The 18,688-nt window shown below is 36.9% G+C and overlaps 1 protein-coding gene across 1 annotated transcript in view; it reads right to left on the bottom strand.

Annotated features, from left to right (window-relative positions):
- Positions 1–18,688, bottom strand: part of LOC121345367 (multiple C2 and transmembrane domain-containing protein 1) — a 117,904-nt gene that overhangs the window by 23,844 nt on the left and 75,372 nt on the right. The window contains exons 8-9 of the mRNA XM_041422182.1: positions 10,050–10,220; positions 8,459–8,589 (exon numbers count right to left, since the gene is read on the bottom strand). Of these exons, the coding sequence (XP_041278116.1) occupies positions 8,459–8,589; positions 10,050–10,220 (302 nt within the window). The remainder of the gene's footprint in view (positions 1–8,458; positions 8,590–10,049; positions 10,221–18,688) is intronic.

The raw sequence follows: 18,688 nt of genomic DNA, 5'->3' as shown, positions 1-18,688 counted from the left end.
TTTCTAATAGCATCACATCTAGAATAGATTACCTGAGAAATATGTATCTATCATCTGCTTGATAAATCTTCATGAACAGGCCATTACCAGCTAGTTATTTCCTAAAATCATACAAAGGTAGGAAGAGATCTGGAAAAATTTTTCCAGTAAAAAGCCTTAACGATTTTAAAGGAAAATTATTCTCTCAAGTACCCTCACAAAATTTGATTAAAATACAGGGTTATTCCATTAAGGACTGTCATCTTTGCACTTTACAGAAGTCCAGGTTAAGAGCACCTTTATGCACACATGGTCAGATGAAAGCAGATTTCTCACCCCCTGCCAGGTGCTCTGCCCTGGCCTTGAAAGAGATGCAGCTTACATGTGCCTAACTTGAAACTGCTGAGGCTCAAGGAGCACCCAGCACAAGGGGAGCCTATTTACAACACATGCACTTCAGTAAAATGGTAAGACTTTCCAATCTACAGACACTGTAAGAAAAATTGCATTTTTTCCCCGTTAGTACTTAAGTTTTTTATAATAAAAAATCAACTTCATTTGGTCTCATGCCAAATTATCCTAAAAAAAGAAAAAAAAATTTTTTTTTGTTCATTCTCATCTGTCCTCATCAGATCTTTGTGCAGGAACAAAAAAAAGTGAAGGAAGTCTGGTTTTATTAAGTTATTGCCTAAACACTAAACTTATCCTAGAATAATCTTGACAGACTCCAACTGGAAAACCACAAAACTCCTTTTTGTACTACATTTTTTTAGAAGGACTGAAGCTAACAATATATTTCCAAAAATATGCATCTGTTTGGAAAATATGTGTTTTCCAAATGTAAATAACTTTGGAAAGCTCAAGCTGAGAATGTCCCTTTATATTTTACTGAAATTATATTCAAGCATTCCAAGCTTTAAAGCTTTAGCAATACTGACTTTTGTATCAGTTAAGATGTTCTCTAAAAAGACATTTGTTTCCTACAACTGTGTCTCCATGGGGAACAAAGATACTTTGAGGATGAAGGTGAACTTGTACGTTACCAGAAAGTGGCATAGAACAAATGAGAAATTCTTGTCCCGTATTCTCAAATTGAGGACCATGAAAAATTACACCCATTTTGAGAAGGCCATAAGCTGCATATGACCAGCAGCTGTCACGCTGGAAACAAGAGAAAATAGTAACTTTGTACAATCCTGTTTCTTAAGGAATTTACATGGTGCTGGTAAGGGCAAAGACTTTTTCCACCTGTAATGAGATCAGCCTGAAGAATTATTGAAAAAAAATTGCCATTAACTCCACAGACAGACTTCCAAGCATGACTATAAATCACATTCAGGTATCTGTAGTTTTTTTAGTGCAGTTTGAGTTTTTTGTATCTTCCATGCTGTATGGCTCCTTCAGTGCACACAGGTTTCAGCACTTCAAGTGGTGAGCAATAGCACTGGAACAATTTCCCTGGCTGGCTGGCCTTTTGGAAAGAGGCGTAGGGGCACGTATCCCACCTATCAGTTCTGCATGCGAACACTACCAGGCACCATGTGTAGCTGGATTTTCAGGACTTGAGAGATCAGAAGGGAGAAAAACCACAAAGTGCAACAAGCTCATGTGCCAAAGTTATCACAGATGAATTGCTCAAAAACAGGGTACAGCTCCCATGGAGGAAGATTTGAAGGTTCAAGGGGAATCTACGACTTGTCTGAAACTGTGTTCAATGTGTTAATCACACAAAATTTTAGAAATATATTACAGATTTATTTTTAATTTGAATATATCTGGCCTTTGGTTCTTTCTATGCCTTTCCTTACTGGTTGAAAAACCCTTTAGTGTTTTATATTTTCTTCTAGTGCAGGAACTCATACACTATAATCATATCTCTTCTTGATCTTCCTTTTGATATGCTAAACACCTTCAGCTCCCTATACATTTCCTAGGAACATATCTCCTACAGCCCTCAAATGACTTTTTGTAACTTTTCTGATCCAGTGAAATTCTCCTGCATCCTTTTTAAAGTGTGGAAGGCAGAACTATATGTAGTATTTTATTATCAGCATGTCTAACAGGTAAAAATCACCTCCCCTCTTTAGTTCTAACAGAACCTGGAATGTAAGACTGTGTTGGCACCCTGGTGAAATATTCTTGCTAATGAATGAATTACAAAGGTAGCGACATGACATAGAAGGCCTCTTAAAAGCCAGGTGGCCAGGCAAGTGAGAGACAGCAGATAGTGGAATCGTTTTCTCACATGACAAAATAAAGCATAAAAGAGGAACTGGCACAATCCTAAGTGATAGGGACAGAAAAGCACCACTTGGCTACAAACCAGGCAACTTAATTACCATCATGACTTGTTCAGGAACACAGATTTTTAACTCCACTGTGATCCAGGTCTATGCTGCTCCAAAGGATGCCAAGGAGAGGAAACTGTGTGATTCCACAATTAGAACTGAGCTGGACACACATCAGAAGCAGCAAGGCATGAACTGCTACAATTTGTTAAACTCCATACCCTTTAAGAGCCGATTAAAATGTTCCAGTAAAACCAAAAAACAAAAGGAGAGGGAAAATTTTGCAAAGCACTAGCAGAAAATGACACATCTCAGAAACACTGAGTGTTGACTGCAGTAATGTGAATTTCTTAGAAGAATTGGAGCGTGACATTTTTAACTGTAAAGATAATGAGAAATAAATTAAATTATGGACTCCACATGATGCTTGTAGTAAGTGGTTGATAAAGGTGTTAGATTGAAAATCAGGGAAGCTCCCAAAGGGGTAGGAGACAGTATCTCAGCTAAGTAGGACATTGACTAAGGACAAGAGTGGTGCTGAGCTGGGGAAGCTGGAGAGGATCCCTGGGCAGCTGGGAGAGGAGACCTCAGCAGGATCTGAAGAACAATGCTGTCACTTGCCACTTAGCAGCACACAGCAGGCAGGAAAGAGTCCTGCAGTTTGGGGTAAGTCAGTTATGGTAACAGAAATATGACAGCTCTATGAAATACTATTTTACCATTCACCAAGCAATGCCTGAATACAGAATTACTGTTTATTTCTTGCTAAAAGAAATACAGTCCATGCTACAATAACCTGCTGATGGATTTTGAAATTACAGATTAACTTTTTCCTAAGCATAGTTCTTCGCTATAAAATTAAAGATTAACTTTTGATATTGCACAGGCAGAAATTACTTACTATTGGTTTCTGATGTGATATTTCCTAGATTGTCCCCCTGGCACAACTACATACTACCTACTGACTGTTACTGGTGCAATTTCTCTGCAGCAAAATTAACACTTTCACCTGCTAAATCAGTCTATGGCTTTGATAAATATTATGTCTCCCTATATAGTTCTCTCCTCACTAATTGGCCCAAGAATTTTTGCAAGAGCTTTCACACAGCTCCAATCTGTGCCTTTCATATATTGTCACAAAACCCTATTTGCACTCTTCACCACTTTCTACACACTGTCATGCTCCTCATGTCTAAACTGGTCATTCCATATTTCCTTCTCTCTTCCTCTTATTTTGCCCCTCTGCAAGAAGTAGACTTCCATATGTGAGAAGACATAGGGTCAGAAGAAGGATTAATAAACCACCCAGACTGCATGAAGCATTCTGTATCTCAGCATACTTTGGAGAATGCTATCAATTTCATGTCAGAACATGACAATAACAACTGTCAGTAAGAGCTGTAAATAATAAAGTATCTGGTAAGAGAAAGTTACTGAAGACTTGTGAGCAAAAACTGAAACTCTTGGCTTTCTAGCAGAGCACAAGTACTCTACTAACTCTGCATTGGTAGAGTGAAGATGTGCTCAGATAGGAATAAATAAGGTATGGAATACCTAAAGGCCAAATTTTGAGATGCGGTATTACATCTGTCTCCTTTTGACAACAATCAGAAATGGAGGTGGTTCAGCACATCGCAGGATTTTTCAAAGGCAGACCTGGCAGTAGCATTTTTAGATTTCAATGCTTCAGACATAATCTTAATTTCACATCAAGAAATGCATCTGCAATTAATTTAACTTTAGTCATCATGTATAATCAACAAATAATTATACACACAGACTGCTCAGACTGCTGGTTGTGTGCTCTTTGGTGTTTGCACAGAATTGCTGTGGTGCACATGTGCACACAGTTCAAGTCAAAGTTACAACAGCATATTGACCATTATGTTTGCATTTTTACTATGATACATCTTTCCAAAGTTCCACATAAACCAATTTTCGAACTGTAATGCAAAAATAATTTTTGAAAGACCAGCATAATAAAGTACTATTTCTATTTCCAGAGGAAGCCACATTGTTTACAGAGTTTTGCAAAATTTCAAGACGTCGTGACTTTAACATTAACACGGACTTCACAAATACTATTCAAAACCTTCTTCCCAGACAACAGAAAATTGCCAGTATTTCAATGTAAATCACAGCTTCCACAACACCTCTATAAAAAGATCTGGGAAGAAACACAGTAGCATATTTAGCATCCTTCACCTAGCATTACATGCATGTTGGAGTACTCATATACAAGTCAGTTCTCTATGACAATACTCAGTCCCCCATAGCAAAATTACAAAAACATCAGTGAGGGGAGAAAAAACTCGGAACCATAAATAATTTATAATTTTGTACTTTTAAAATAAAATCTCACTTTAATTTAGGAATTTGATAGCATATTCCTGTGCTTTCAGACTAATCAGAGAATCATATTTGCACATCATTTGTATTTATGTACGCCTGAAAACCACTCTATGGGTTGCGTTACCACAAAAAAAAAGTAAAAAAGTAAACAGACAAGGCATAGCAGATTAGATATTATAAACTTAAATAAGTAATTTTCAGTATTTTAACTTTTGTATTTCATAAAATCCATTGTATGGATGCTCACAAAATTAATCTGAATATTTGCATCAATATTTAGTGAGATTATGGGAAATGCCACTTTCCTATAGATAAAATTAATACACATCCTTAATGAATTCACTACATACAAGGTATTTTTTCTTAATTTGCATCAAATGGGAAAAAAGACAATAGCATCTATAAATATGAAAATAGATAGAGATGAAGTCAACAGTAATTTTCTGGCACAAAATAAAAGCAAAGTCAATGTAATTGTAAAGATGAATGTGTATTTTTCAGAAGAATTAATAATGGTATGAATCCCACTGCAATGGATTGCAAATAACTTCAGCTGAATAAAATTGCATGACATGGGATTTACTTATTCTCTATGTTCACAGAAACAACTTGTTCTCTGACAGCACTCATTCTTGGCAATTTATTGCACCTGTCAGCAGCCCATTTGTTCAGATTAGTGCTATGCATAAAGGTGTAACAGTCATGAGGATTTATTAACTGATAATCGTAAAGGTGACAGTCAGAATTGCCTTCAAAAATATAAATGATAAGAAAGCTAAATTATTACACGATGATTAAAATCATCTTCATTTTGATCTTAGTATTACCTACATACACTTACTGCAGTACGTTTTTAATCACAGGACCATACTGACTCAACATAGAACATAAATTATTTGCTCATAGCAAAAATGTGAATATTAAATATATTCACTGAAAATATATACACATACGTATATACTTCATACGTATTACTTATCAGATGTAGCAATAACCAATGCCACTTATGCAAGTCTATACATTTCTTAAATGCAAGAAGGCAGCCCATGTGGCTTTAGCACCTGGTGCCTTCCATAGAAAGAAATTCTAGACCTAATTTTTTGGTCCTGGAATGTTGATTATTTTTCAAAAAACTGTATTCAGCATAAAAAGAACTTCTAGACCTTATTTCTTGGTCCTGGAATGTTGATTGTTTTTCAATAAACTGTATTCAGTAGGATGGAAGAATTAATATCCTGTAAAATGCAGCTCAGTTCTAGTCAAGTATAGTGTTTTCTCATACAAATCAGCACACGATTGGAAATACATTTTTGTCAAAGCTCTTGTATGAGGTCTTTTCCCAGGCTTTTGAAATACTGAAATACGGAAATAAACACTGAATTCGTTGTAAGGTTTGGGGCTTTTTAGAATATTCTGAGAAGAAAGTTCATAGGGTGCTACAACCTTTAAACTCTCATGAAGATTGCACATAACTGAAATTCAAATATATTTTATTAACAAAATGCTCCAAGTTAAGAATGGAAATCAATCAGTCAGCATTTCATTTCAGACACTGACATACTCAGCATGCCTGGGCATCAAGAAGAAGACAGAGTTGCATGCTACTTCTGTGACAGACGTCTCCTTTCACTTTTCTGAACTAGGGTGTCATGCTGTCACTCACCCTTTTAACACCTTCCTCCCTCTTACAGGCAGACCTTACAAGCCATATCTTCCACTTCCAATTTCACCACCCAAAAACCAGAATCTCACATCCATAATCCACTTCAACCTTCTTGGACATCTTTCCTGTATTTTTCTGCCCTCAGAAATGGATTGCAAGTCCAACTCCTTGCATCATTGCTACCATGTCACATTCCCAGCTTTCACCTGCCCTTACTGTGCTCCAGGCTAACAAGGACAATAATATACAAGGGCCACAGAAGCCTATGTTCTTGATTTCCCACTACTTCTATTTCACAAAAGTGCAGCTGAGACATGATATCATTCCGGGAGAATTTACATCATTCTGGTTCTGAATAGAATTTGCAAGTAACGGAGCTTAGAACAGAAAAAACACAGGTTTTCTGTGTTATTTTGCAGGAAGATCCTGGAATTTTTCCCTTCTACCTTCCACCTGGGAAACCTTTTCTCAGTTTGGTCAGTGCTTCAATCTAATGTGCCTTCTCCCTAGGCATATTTTGTCCAGGCAGGACATCTTCAAGAAACAGTTGTTTTCATTTGTATTTAATAGAAATATTCTTATATAACATTACAGCTGCGCCTTGCACATTATTCAAGCAAGCAGGAAGATCCTCAGCAAGATGAAATGGATTACCCTTCATTCTTGAGCAACGGTAGAACGCTACCAGGAAGTCTTTTGTTTCCCTCCCACAGCCTCATTATCACTTCTTCTGGAACCTGAATCAAGATATTCAACTTATTATGAGTATCTTGAAAGCCATAGAGCTTTAGTAATTGAGCACGACTCAGTTGTGCTTTTAAAAATTAATACACACTTACCATAACACATGCATAGAGCAAGTCTGTAGTGTGTGCACCAAAATATTTCCAGCTTTTAGGGACAGCCTTGAAAGGAGAAACTGGGGAAGAGAGGTCAGCATTAAGTGGAGCTGTCAGGTGTTGGTGATTTTTATCTGCAGTGACTGGAAAAGAATATCAGGGAGGGGGAATATTAAGACCTATTTTCATATTCAGATTGAGCTTGACAAATGACAGTTTTTCATGGAAATCTCCTTGGAGAAGAATTTTTTTGCAGGTTACATTAGCAGAGATACGGTACCAACAGAAGGTGAAATGAGAGAGTGTCTGCAAGGACAAACTGAAGAGGGATTATATGTACACTGACAGAGGGGTCAAAAAAATCAAGAGCAGCAAGATTTCAGCAAGTGGTGCTTGGATGACGATACTGTGAAAAATCACTCATGAAAACTTTGTATCTCACCAGATTTTCTTAAGAAGGTTAGAATGAAAAAGAAAACTGGAATAATTTCCAAGGTATATAACATGTACATAGGACTAAATTAGTACATTACTGCAGAAAAATATTGATAATTATCATACCGTAATATGTGAAAGTGATAGTGAAGGCACCTCCAATAAAAACAATCAAAATATATGGGATTAATAATTATTAATTAGTAACACTATTATTATGACTGTGTGGATATCAAGGAAAATATGAAGTAAACAAATATCTGAGCTTTCCAAACAGCACCTAGTTTTTTAGTAGCTATAAGCACAAGACATTTTTTGCCCTATCAGCTAACTGCTAATGCCACCTCCTCTTTGGTAAAATGGAGCACAGCCATACAAATATAAGCTATTTCTTGAACTCCCAGACAGATTCACTTCTCCTGAATGTGAATTAGGTGAATGATTCTTTGTCCCCAAATACGTGTGTAGTCCTTCAACTCTGTTTTCATTTACCAAAAAGATTGGTACATAAATTTGGTCTTATGCATCAAGTCAAGAGTTATTTCTCCTCCAAGCTGGATTTTGCTATATGGAACCCCCTGCACCTTGGTAATTGCCCTAAACATGGGACTTTTATATTTGAAAACCTCAGTCTATCAATTGGTAAAAGCTGCCACCTACTGGTCAATAAAAATTATATTATCATCAATACAGAAATGCAGCAAATTTTACTGGAACATTGCAGAAAATCCTCCCTGAACTTAAAAAAAAAAAAAAAAAAACCAAAAAAAAAACCAACAAAAAAACCCCAAGAAACCAAGAACAAATGGTCATAAGAAACAGTTTCAATGGCAAAGCTCATTTTAATAATCCTCTCTCATGGACTTCTCCCTGCGGACCAAGAAGGCTAAAATTGCACAAACCTGCCAATGAAATCATCCTTTTTGCCAACATCTTTGTCCCACACGGTAATATCAATAATTCCACCTCGTTCTTCATAGAGATGAAAGTCAAACTGCTCCCTCCACTGAGGATTCAAAGTTTTTGGAACAATCTAAAAGGAAAATAAAAAGAACTTCGTATTACATTGTGTAGGCATACACTTTCTTAAATTGTAAATTTGATCATTAAAGTCTGTTCAAGAAGCTTTTTCTCTCTGCAATATCAATATCTAAAGCAGTGAGAATTTTAAAATGGTAATTGGGAAAGACTACTAGTCAGTTCTCTCATGCCTCTCTGATGTAGCAGCAATCTCCAAAATCCTGCAACTTGTCACCTTCAAAAGCCTCCTGAACAAAGAATTTGTCCTGGGAATGGAGCCATTTCTCTGTAGAAAAATTATGTCCTCTGTGAAGTGACAGTTAGCTATAAAGTTATGTTTCTGAGCCCAAAGGTAAACAAAGCACCTGCAATGATACATAGATGGTGACTGTAAGTACTTAAACAAACAATTGTATCATGTCCTTTTTTCCCAGCTCTAATAATATTGGGAAAAACATGATACTATGGCTTACTTTCTATGGAATAAAATAGTTGACTTCCAAAACTATATTTTACTTCCTTTCCTTTGAAACTCTGATTAAAGCAGCTTTTTTAAAAATTTCGCTCCAAATTTTCTACTGTAATGCAAAAGCAGTATTCACTGTTCTGAGCAAGAATAGAAGACTCCTAATATCTTCCCTATTTAGCAAACACTACTCCCCACAACCACCAGTTCTACTGGCTTGGAAAAAAAGAAAATTCAGAAAGTATTATGAAAATATGTAATTCACAAAAGCATGACATTTTATTTCTTCTCATTTCAGATTTAGAGGCCCTAATGCAGGCTCAGAGGTCTAAAAATATGACAAGAAAATGTTCCTGCCCTCTTCCTCAATTTACCCTTCATCTGGCCATGAAAACCACCGTGACTGTCATGGCCATGGAGAGAGGAAGGTCATGTGCATCATTGACAGTCCCAGTATCTCTCCTGAAAACAGCAATTTTCAAAATGGCAGGGACCAAAAGAAAAAAAAGTAGCAACAAAGTCTTCACAATAATTATCTCCCGTCTACCTGTGAAACTCATACATGAAGAAAACTTTAATGAAACTTGTTGTTAAGGACAAGAAGAGGAAAGTGAGCTTATGAACATGACATGGTTTGAGGATAAGACAATGCAAAGAATCCAAAGAGGCACCCAGTATCAAGCCAGGCAGACCTTATCAGAATCACTCTGCATCTCCTCCCTGCCATGAATGACCCCTCACAGTAAATAAAAGCCAACACAACTCCTGTATGGAACATTAGGTGTGTCCCCCTGCAAGCTCACATTTTTCAGTGCAACATATTTTCCCATCTAGTACTACTTTTGTTTATAAAGAAACAAAAATAAACATTTAAACAAAGCTCCAGGGGCTCTGACAGGTAATTATTACAACAACAAATCTTCATCACCATTGAAAGTCATACAAGCTAAAAACACCAAACAGGAACAAAGCATTTAAAAAAAAAAATTGGTTACATCTAAAATTACCTTGCTCTTGTACTTCTGATGCCCCAAACGAAACTTCACATAAGGATCGCTGAGCCCATTTGCATCCATCGCCTTAAGTTCACGACCTTCTATTAAGGTAACACTAACTATCCCTCTCCATAACTGAGACTTTCTGTGCAGGTCTGAGAGACGTAAGCTCTGGGTCTGAAACTTTATGGAAACAAAAGAATAGATTTAGTTAACACAATTCCAAAAATTTCCCCTGCTTTTAATGTTCTGTTTCATGTAACTATGAAATAAATCAACCACTAAAGACATTTTGAAGCTATTTGGACAATATATATGCAAACTATATTGCAAATAATTATTTGGAGAGTAATAAAACTGCGACAATTACATGGGAAATGTCATATGCTGCTTTTACAGAAACAAGCAGAACAAATACTGCCCAAAGAAAGGTTCATTTTTAAGAAAGAGGTTTCTTTCTGCTTCACTTCTTCTTCTGCTGATAGACTAAAAATAAATGTTAAAAAGTCTCTTCTATTAGTAGCATAGATTGAATGAACTTGAACAAGCTCCATATTTTTAAACATAAAGCCCTGTTGAGAATATAATCTTCCCTTAGAATAACATAATATAAACCCACCATGAAAAATATGTATCAAGGAAAAATAATTCAATAAACTCCTCTATCTCTGCCTCTGAAATGATGTGGTATTCTCAGAAACATGAATTGAGTACCACCATGTAAGTTCAAGAGTTTGGAAAGAACAAAACCTCTGTTCAGAATTGTGTAGAGGCTTGTGGACTTGTGAACCCTCAGCCACTGATTCTGGGTGTCAAAATAAGATTCACACACATAAACCAGGCAACTACAGCTTTCGTCAATGAACTCCACTGGAGATTTGAGAGCAGGAGGATATAAACTTGAGTAACTTAAGATCATTTCCAGTTTGCTCTGAGCTACAGTGGGTACAAGGTCCCAGAACTGGGGAATCTCCTTTGCACTCCTACGGAAGACAAATGTGCCTTGAGTGCATCCAAGAAGCAATGTTGGTAAAGGCTCTCCCTTCTATTCTGAAACTTTATTCATTAAATGCTACCTATCTATAATCAGAACACTAGATAGCTAAACTATATTTTAACTTGCAAATTATTTTCTCTAGGAATGAAATAAAGGAGGACTGCATGTATACTCTGCTGTAAATATAACTTTATTATGTAATGTAGTTTGAGCAACAAAGGCTTTGTGGGCTCAGCAACCTGCACACATGCAGGCCTTGTATGCCTGGCTTCATCCCTCACAGACCTCCACTATCTCTGTAAGAGGGTTTCAGCGCAGGTTTGGTTTTAGTCTTTTAGACAGTAAACTCAGCTGGATGGCTACAGCGATGCAGGTGCCCAGGACAGGGGTTTTACTCTATTACCCAGAGACAACGATAGAGATCAGACTGGATTATAATCACACTCACCCAGGCTCCAGCGAGAATAGACATGAGAGCTGTGGCCACTGGGCTTGGAGCAAATATTATTAACATACTTTTTGAAGTATTTCAGGTATTTTTTGGCATGCATTTGTGTTTTCTAATGGTTATTCACTCCAAGTATTATGGCTATTCTCAAAATATTTCACTATATTTATTAAAGGTTTCTCTTCCTGAAGTGAAGGATTTGACTGCAGAGAAACTTTTCACAAACTTGCTGTTTCTACAAAGACAAACAAGGAACTGCATGTGGAATTATCTTGAATTTATCCTGCAACATGTAGCAGCAGTGGGACATCAGATAGCAGACCCTTTACAAAAATTAGGGCAGAATTGGGAAAATCAGTTGCCAGAAGAGATTTCACTTATAACTTGGGAGCATTATATAAACTTTTTCTCAGCACAAATACACCTCTCATTGAGGGAATACTGTCAATATTGCCAATAACTTGATTTGTAAAGAAGTGGTAAATTTTTTTTATTGTTCCAGTTTCTTAGAAGGCTTAGAGCAAAACAAAGACTGGTTAATAACTGGCTCTGCCCTGAACACAAGATGATGAGAGATACAGAAAGAAGACCAGACATGCTTAGGAAGGTATTTAATATTGGGATGTAACCAGTGGTTGAGACTTCTTCTGCAAAGAATATACAGTTCTTGGGGGTGTTTTAAGAGCTAAATGGGTATCTATATGATTTCCAGAAGTCTATCATGAACTTGCATTTACAACTCTTTTGAAGTAAATCTTAAGCACACTGCATAGCTCTCTACTTAGTGAGACAGTGCAAAATTTAGAGAGTATACTTGACCTCAATTTGTTATTTTCAGCAGCTCTTATAACAATTTGCTGCACTAGATCTGCCCCATCATCAAGCAAGATGATTTTTTTTCTGACCAGTCAGGAGTTTCATCAGTGGGGGTAATGTCCATACAAGGTAGCAAGGTAAGATCTAGATGACCAAGAGCTGGGTGTAAAATGACAGACAGGAGTTTACAAGAGTCAGGCAGGAGGCTGGAGAACAAGAGTTCATGTGGTGCAGGAGGAAGCCCTTCCAGGTCACAGCCACATCTTGCAGACAATGACAATCAAAGCTTTATGCAGACCCTAGCAGAATCTTGACTGACACTGAAGTTCCAGAGACTGTCTTGCCATGCTGGAAGAAAAGCAGACAGCTGCTAAAAATAGGTATTGGTTGGTTGTGGCTGTTTCTTCCTCAAGGTAGTGAATGTAGACCACAGCAGTGCTTGTTTCTGTATTTATTGGTAACACACAGATACATGGAACAGCAAAAGGGAGGGGTATTGAAAGAGTCAGAGCATAGCTCACTGAAGCTACAGCATTGAGATTTCCTGGACATGAAAAGCATAGTCTATGTGGCTTTCTCCAACAAGAAAAACTTCCAGCTGGCCCTTTTCTTGTTTCTAAGCAAGACTGAAGAGAATCCAACATGCTTTTCTTCCAGTCAAAACCCCACTTATTCTCAGAAATTACAGATAATTTACTAACATAACCTCTTTTTTCATATAATGATTATTGTAGGAAGAAAAACAGAAAAAGAATGTTCAGATTTCAAGTCAAATATGACAAAAAGATAGCTGAAAAAAATGGGAAAGTAAGACTGATTTTCACATTCTTTCCTTATGAATTTAATTTCACAGTGTGAGACAGGCACATTTCTAGGTACATTTAGGTATCTAAGAAACTTGTAAAATCCAGCCCACAGTGAGATACAAATTCAGAAAGGTAACCATGAGAATAAAACAATGAAATGAGCATGTATCTTTCTCAATTTCTCCTTTGAAGGACTGTTTCTCAAGACTTATCCTTAGGCACCTTGTTTCCCTCAGAAAGCATGTAGTGAGTATTACAGCCTAGATTCACTCTTGTGCCACAAACAGGAAAAAAAAGAAGAAACTGCACAGATTTCATTTGTCTGTAAATAGGTGGGAATTTACAAATTTCATATAAAATTTCACAATTTGGAAAGAAGCAAGATCAAAATCTCAGTCCACAACCGTCATTAATGTAGGACTATTGTTTACATTATTCACATTTTTGTGCAGGATACAGGCGTAGTGACTCCCATCTGACATGTCCTGAACCCCCCAAAGAGAGGGGATGGTGGGTAAGTTGCAGCCTGCATGCTATGAAGTTTTCTCCCTGTCTCTTTTTCCAAAAGGAAATTTAAATTTGACTTCTGAAAAGGAGTCTTTCATGCCAAAGGATGCTCAAGGCTACCTGTGAGAGAAAAATCCACATATTTTCATATCCACACACTGCTTTAATGCTTGATAAACAGCAAGCAAACCCAGCACTTTCTGATGTGAAAAAACAGTTTTTATTTGTGTTCCACCTATTCTGTGGAAATGTGATGTAGTGGGTGAGCTAGGGGCAGAAAAAGAACCTTCTGACAAAACTGCACCCTCTGCTAGATGTGATTAATACAGCTATGCAAATGTCAGAACTGAGAGATGATCTAATAAACATGACTTAATATTCTATATGCGTTCAGGTATTTCTGGATAACATTAAAGGATGGGAAACCAACAAGGCTTAGTCAGAATCCGGGCATTGATCCCAGGATAATCAATACCACATTGTTGATGAGCTATTGTTATTTTTGTCAAAAGAAGAGATGCACTTTGTTGGTATTTTTTAAAATCCCCTCATATTTTTGTTTATCTTTGGGTAGCTAAGTGTCCTCTGAAACTTTAGTCCATGTCAAGTGGGAGAAACCCCACACACTGTCTTCTCACAGCCCAATTTCATTTCTTCATTGATTAGCCCTCATGCCCTGCAAAGTACCACCTTTCTCACAGGTATGTGCTTGTACAAACAGACTCTCCTTTTATTAAATCTCCTCCTTATTACATGCACCCCTAAGACACACTGCTCCTCTGAGTCCTGGGACACAATAGACAGAAATAGAAAAGTCTACCACAAACTTATTAATTTTTTTTAAAAAGCAAATCAATAATGCACTTATATGACCTGCAGAGGCACTTCAATCCAAAAAGTAACTTTGGCTTCAAAGCTGAAAGAAATATCAATCAAGAAAGTAGTGAAAAAATATAGAAAAGAAAAATACTTCTCTCCACCACTTAACAGAGCACAGATATAGAAATACAGCAAAGTGATTCAAAGTCAGTGTTGCAAATTACTGCTGTAATTCATGTAAAGAGAATTCCTCTCCCCCCAGTTTCTAGGATGCTCTTCAGACCCTGGATAAACAATGTAAAATAAAGATTGAGAATTTCAGTAGATACAACTGCTAGCTTTATCTACAAAACAATGAAAAAATCAAGAGACGGTCACATGCATTTGCAGTGCTTTTCCTATATTAGAAGTGACAAAAAATATGACCTGAAAAGTCTACTCTATGTAGTTCTTATACTGAGTGTCAGAACAGAGTTTGAACTGGATTGAAATATTTTTACATTATCACAATGCAAATTATATAAAGTAATAATTTAAAATATCCCCACATGGTTTTCTGATTATACTAGAGTTCTAAACTTACAACATTACACATTACAATATGTAATAGCTGCAGTCAAGAATGTTAAGAAGTAGACCTTCTCAAACCTTGAGATCCAGCTGTGTGTTTCCTGAAGAGTGTTTGGTGAGGGGAAAAGAGGCTGGGGTCAGCCTGTGTCCTCAGTCAGCCTTTTCAGGTTCTGAGAGAACACCTTGCATTACAATTGATTTCTCATTCTCCTTCTACTATAGGCAAATAGAAATGGAAAACATGGTTTGAAATCACCAGCATTATAGACAATGAGCTACAGAAATGCCCTCAATGGGTTCATCATAATTCCTTCTTATTTTTTTCTCATTGTAACTAGAGGAAGTTTTCTAAATGGACTGCTACTGATAATTATTGCAATAAGAAATAACATTTTCCTTAACTTTTTATCAACTAAATTTTAGATTTTAGGCTCTTCTAATTCTACGTGAAGCTAATAAAAATTTCTACAGTTAAGAAATTTACACTGCCCTATACCCTGAGTGTTTTAACTGTCACATTAAGTCTGGTTTATGGAGTTTGCACAAATATCCCAATACTGCTTCTGTACAGCAATGCTATCGTGACACTATAATTTTTGTAATAACAGCTCATACTTTTGTAGTTTCATATACTTTCGTGGTTTTCTAAATTGAATAATTTGGCATTCTACTTAAGTGTACTTGCTGGATGCAGCTCAGGTGTAGTATCATGCAGACTGTGGCACTCACTGTGACTTGGCTATTCTGTAACAGCATGAAAACATTTAAACAGGACAACAGTGTGCAGAAGCACGTTGCAGAGAGGCTGTGCCAGCATAGTTCTAACCACCTCCATTCTTTGTCCCAGTAACTCCCCTTGGAAATTGTGGCTGCAACATGTGAAAGTAAACAGGTCTTCTGATGATCCTGTTATTGTTTGGGATAGCCAACTTCACCAGAGTCCCAAAGCTGATATGGACCTGATACAAAACAAGAGTGTCAACCAATACTTGATGGAAACTTCCCACACTTTTGGAAATGTAGGAATGACCCCCATGGCAAAATGCTACTCTGCTGTTTTTGTTCTTAGCTGGATCAGCTGTTATCACTCACACACAATTAATACAAATATAAGCTTCACCAAATATTTGCATGATTTTTATAATTAGATGTCTACCAAACAGGCCTATCTATTCTGACTGGTTTTTATTTCCATTACTTTTTATTTATAGTTGCTTTCCTTCAAGAACTATTTACAGCTGCTAAACTGATATCTAGAACCTCATGGCTTAGAAAGCACAAATGTTTTTCTCAGTCATAAAAGATTCTTGAAAGAACTCAAAATGCAGTAATTCTACCATGTATTCTGACATTTGTTAGAGTTTTGGCTCAGAGATTCTGGTTGAAAGATTGAACTAACGGTAAATTCCTCCAATTAAGAAATATCATACAACGCCATGGTTTGTCCATGCAATACTTATACCATGATTTGCTAGTTCCAATTTTATTGTCTTCTCAAGAGACATCTCACTCCAGTAGAAAAGCATTTTGTTTCAATTTTAAAACAGAAAAAATTCATTTTGATATTAGGAAAATGCAAATCAGGAGCCACAGAAAGTGGCAAAGAACAGTGCCATAACATGTAAAAATAAATTAATCTATTAGAAGTGTACACAAAGTCTAGACAGACCCAAAATTACTGGTTAAGTATTTTGAATTGGGCATAAAACCACCAGTTTTTAAGGCCATAGGTTTTGGAAATTTAGTTTGTGCAACTGGAACACACATACTTTTGGAAAAGATTCTAAAATAAATTTTAAAAACAGTCAGCTGTTCAGAGCTGAAAGCCACTCATTTAACAATTCATTCTTGTTTAAAATGTTCTTAAATTCTATTTTTCAGTTTAAAAGTATGTGCAAAAGTTTCTAAAGAGGAATTAAAGGATATATAGCTAACTAAATGCAAAGAAAAAACACTTTAATTCACTTGCTTTAGGTAGTAAACATACACTTTCATCCCCAATTGCAACTAATCAGAAGTAGCTTCTCAGTTGTGACTGAGGGGCCCATAAAAATCTCATGGAGTTCAACAAAGCAGAGTGCAATATTCGGTGCCTTGATCAGGGCTAAGGCAAGCACAGTTTTAGGCTCGGCAGAGAATGGAATGAGAGCAGCCCTGAGGAGAAGGAAGGTCTTGAGGGGAGTTGTGGATAAGCAGCTCCACGTGACCTTCTCATGCGCTGCTGCAGCCCAGGACACTGATGACCCTCTGGGCTGCATTGAGGGAAGTATAGTCAGCAGGTCAAAGGAGGTGATTCTCGTCCTGTACTCTGTTCTCCTCTGTTGTGACCCCAGCTGAAGTACTGGATCCAGCTCTGAGATTCTCAATATAAGGACATGGACCTATTTGACTGGGTACAGAGCATGCCACAAAGATGCTCAGAGGGTTGGAGAAGACAGACTGTGAGAGCTGAGGTTGTTCATCATGGAGAAGCATCTGGAGAGAGCTTAGAGCCCTTTCCAGTACCCAAAGGAGCTACAAAGAGCTGAAGGGACACTTTTGACAAGGGAATGCAGTGATAGGACAAGGAAGAATAGTTTCAAACTGACAGAAGGTAGCTTGAGACTGAGTATTAGGATGAAATTTTTTGACTGTGAGGGTGGTGAGGGACTGGAGCAGGTTGTGCAGAAAAGCTGTGGATGCCCCATCCCTGGAAGTATTCAAGACCATATTGGATGAGGCTCTGAGCAACCTGGTAAAATGGGATGTTTCCCTGCACAGGGGTTGAACAAGATGGTCTTTGAGGTCCCTTGCAACCCAAACCACACTGTGATTTGATGACTTTGGGATGACAATGTATTTTTATCTTGGTTTATACATGTTACAAAAAATACTAATTTATCTTCATTTGTGGCAAGAATGGACATTTCATTCTAATTAATCAATGTCACTCAGAAACAATCATCACATATTAATAGTATAAATTACAGTATTGTTATATTTTAGTACTTTCTAGTGGTCTCAGTTCTAAGCTACCATTGAAGTTATGAAACAGAAGAAAGGATATAAGAGAAGAAGACATATTACCTTTTTCTCCAGGTTTTACTGGGATGATGTTACTTGAGAGGGCATAGAAGATAAATCTTACATATATTTTTCCCATAATATATTGGCTAAAACTGCTAAACCATTTGTTTAATTAGACAAATTAAAACATTTACAAAGTTTTCCTGGTGTTTCCTTAATGAGTCAATCTAAGAAATTTAACATGGTGTCTGATCATGCTCAAACTCAATTTAATAGCAATTCTCCCACAGATGTGAAAATGGAAAAAGTAGACTCTTATTCAGAAGAAAGCAATTTTCTGTGAAATGGATGTTTCTGACAGAGCAGTCTCTCCATATGCTCTGGCTAAAAGGTATTGTCTTCACTGAAATAGCTTTGTTTAAATAGTAATAGTCATGTAGGAGAACATGAGCTAGGCATGCAGTTCATGAACACAAGCCACACCATAATGATCTGCATTGCTACGCCTTAACTTCAAGATACCTATGTTACAAAAAATGTAGGCGTCAAGGACAAACTTTAAAAAGCAAAGAATAGTACCATAACATGTAAAAACAAATCAATGTACTATTAGAGGTGTACATAAAGTCAAGACAGACCCAAAATTAAGTTTAGGAAATTTTAAAATGGTATCTTAAAAAAA

The sequence above is a fragment of the Onychostruthus taczanowskii genome, unplaced genomic scaffold, assembly GCF_017590055.1.
Source record: "Onychostruthus taczanowskii isolate IOZ18803 unplaced genomic scaffold, ASM1759005v1 scaffold72, whole genome shotgun sequence".
Classification (NCBI taxonomy): domain Eukaryota; kingdom Metazoa; phylum Chordata; class Aves; order Passeriformes; family Passeridae; genus Onychostruthus; species Onychostruthus taczanowskii.
This window is presented reverse-complemented; position numbering and strand designations above follow the sequence as displayed.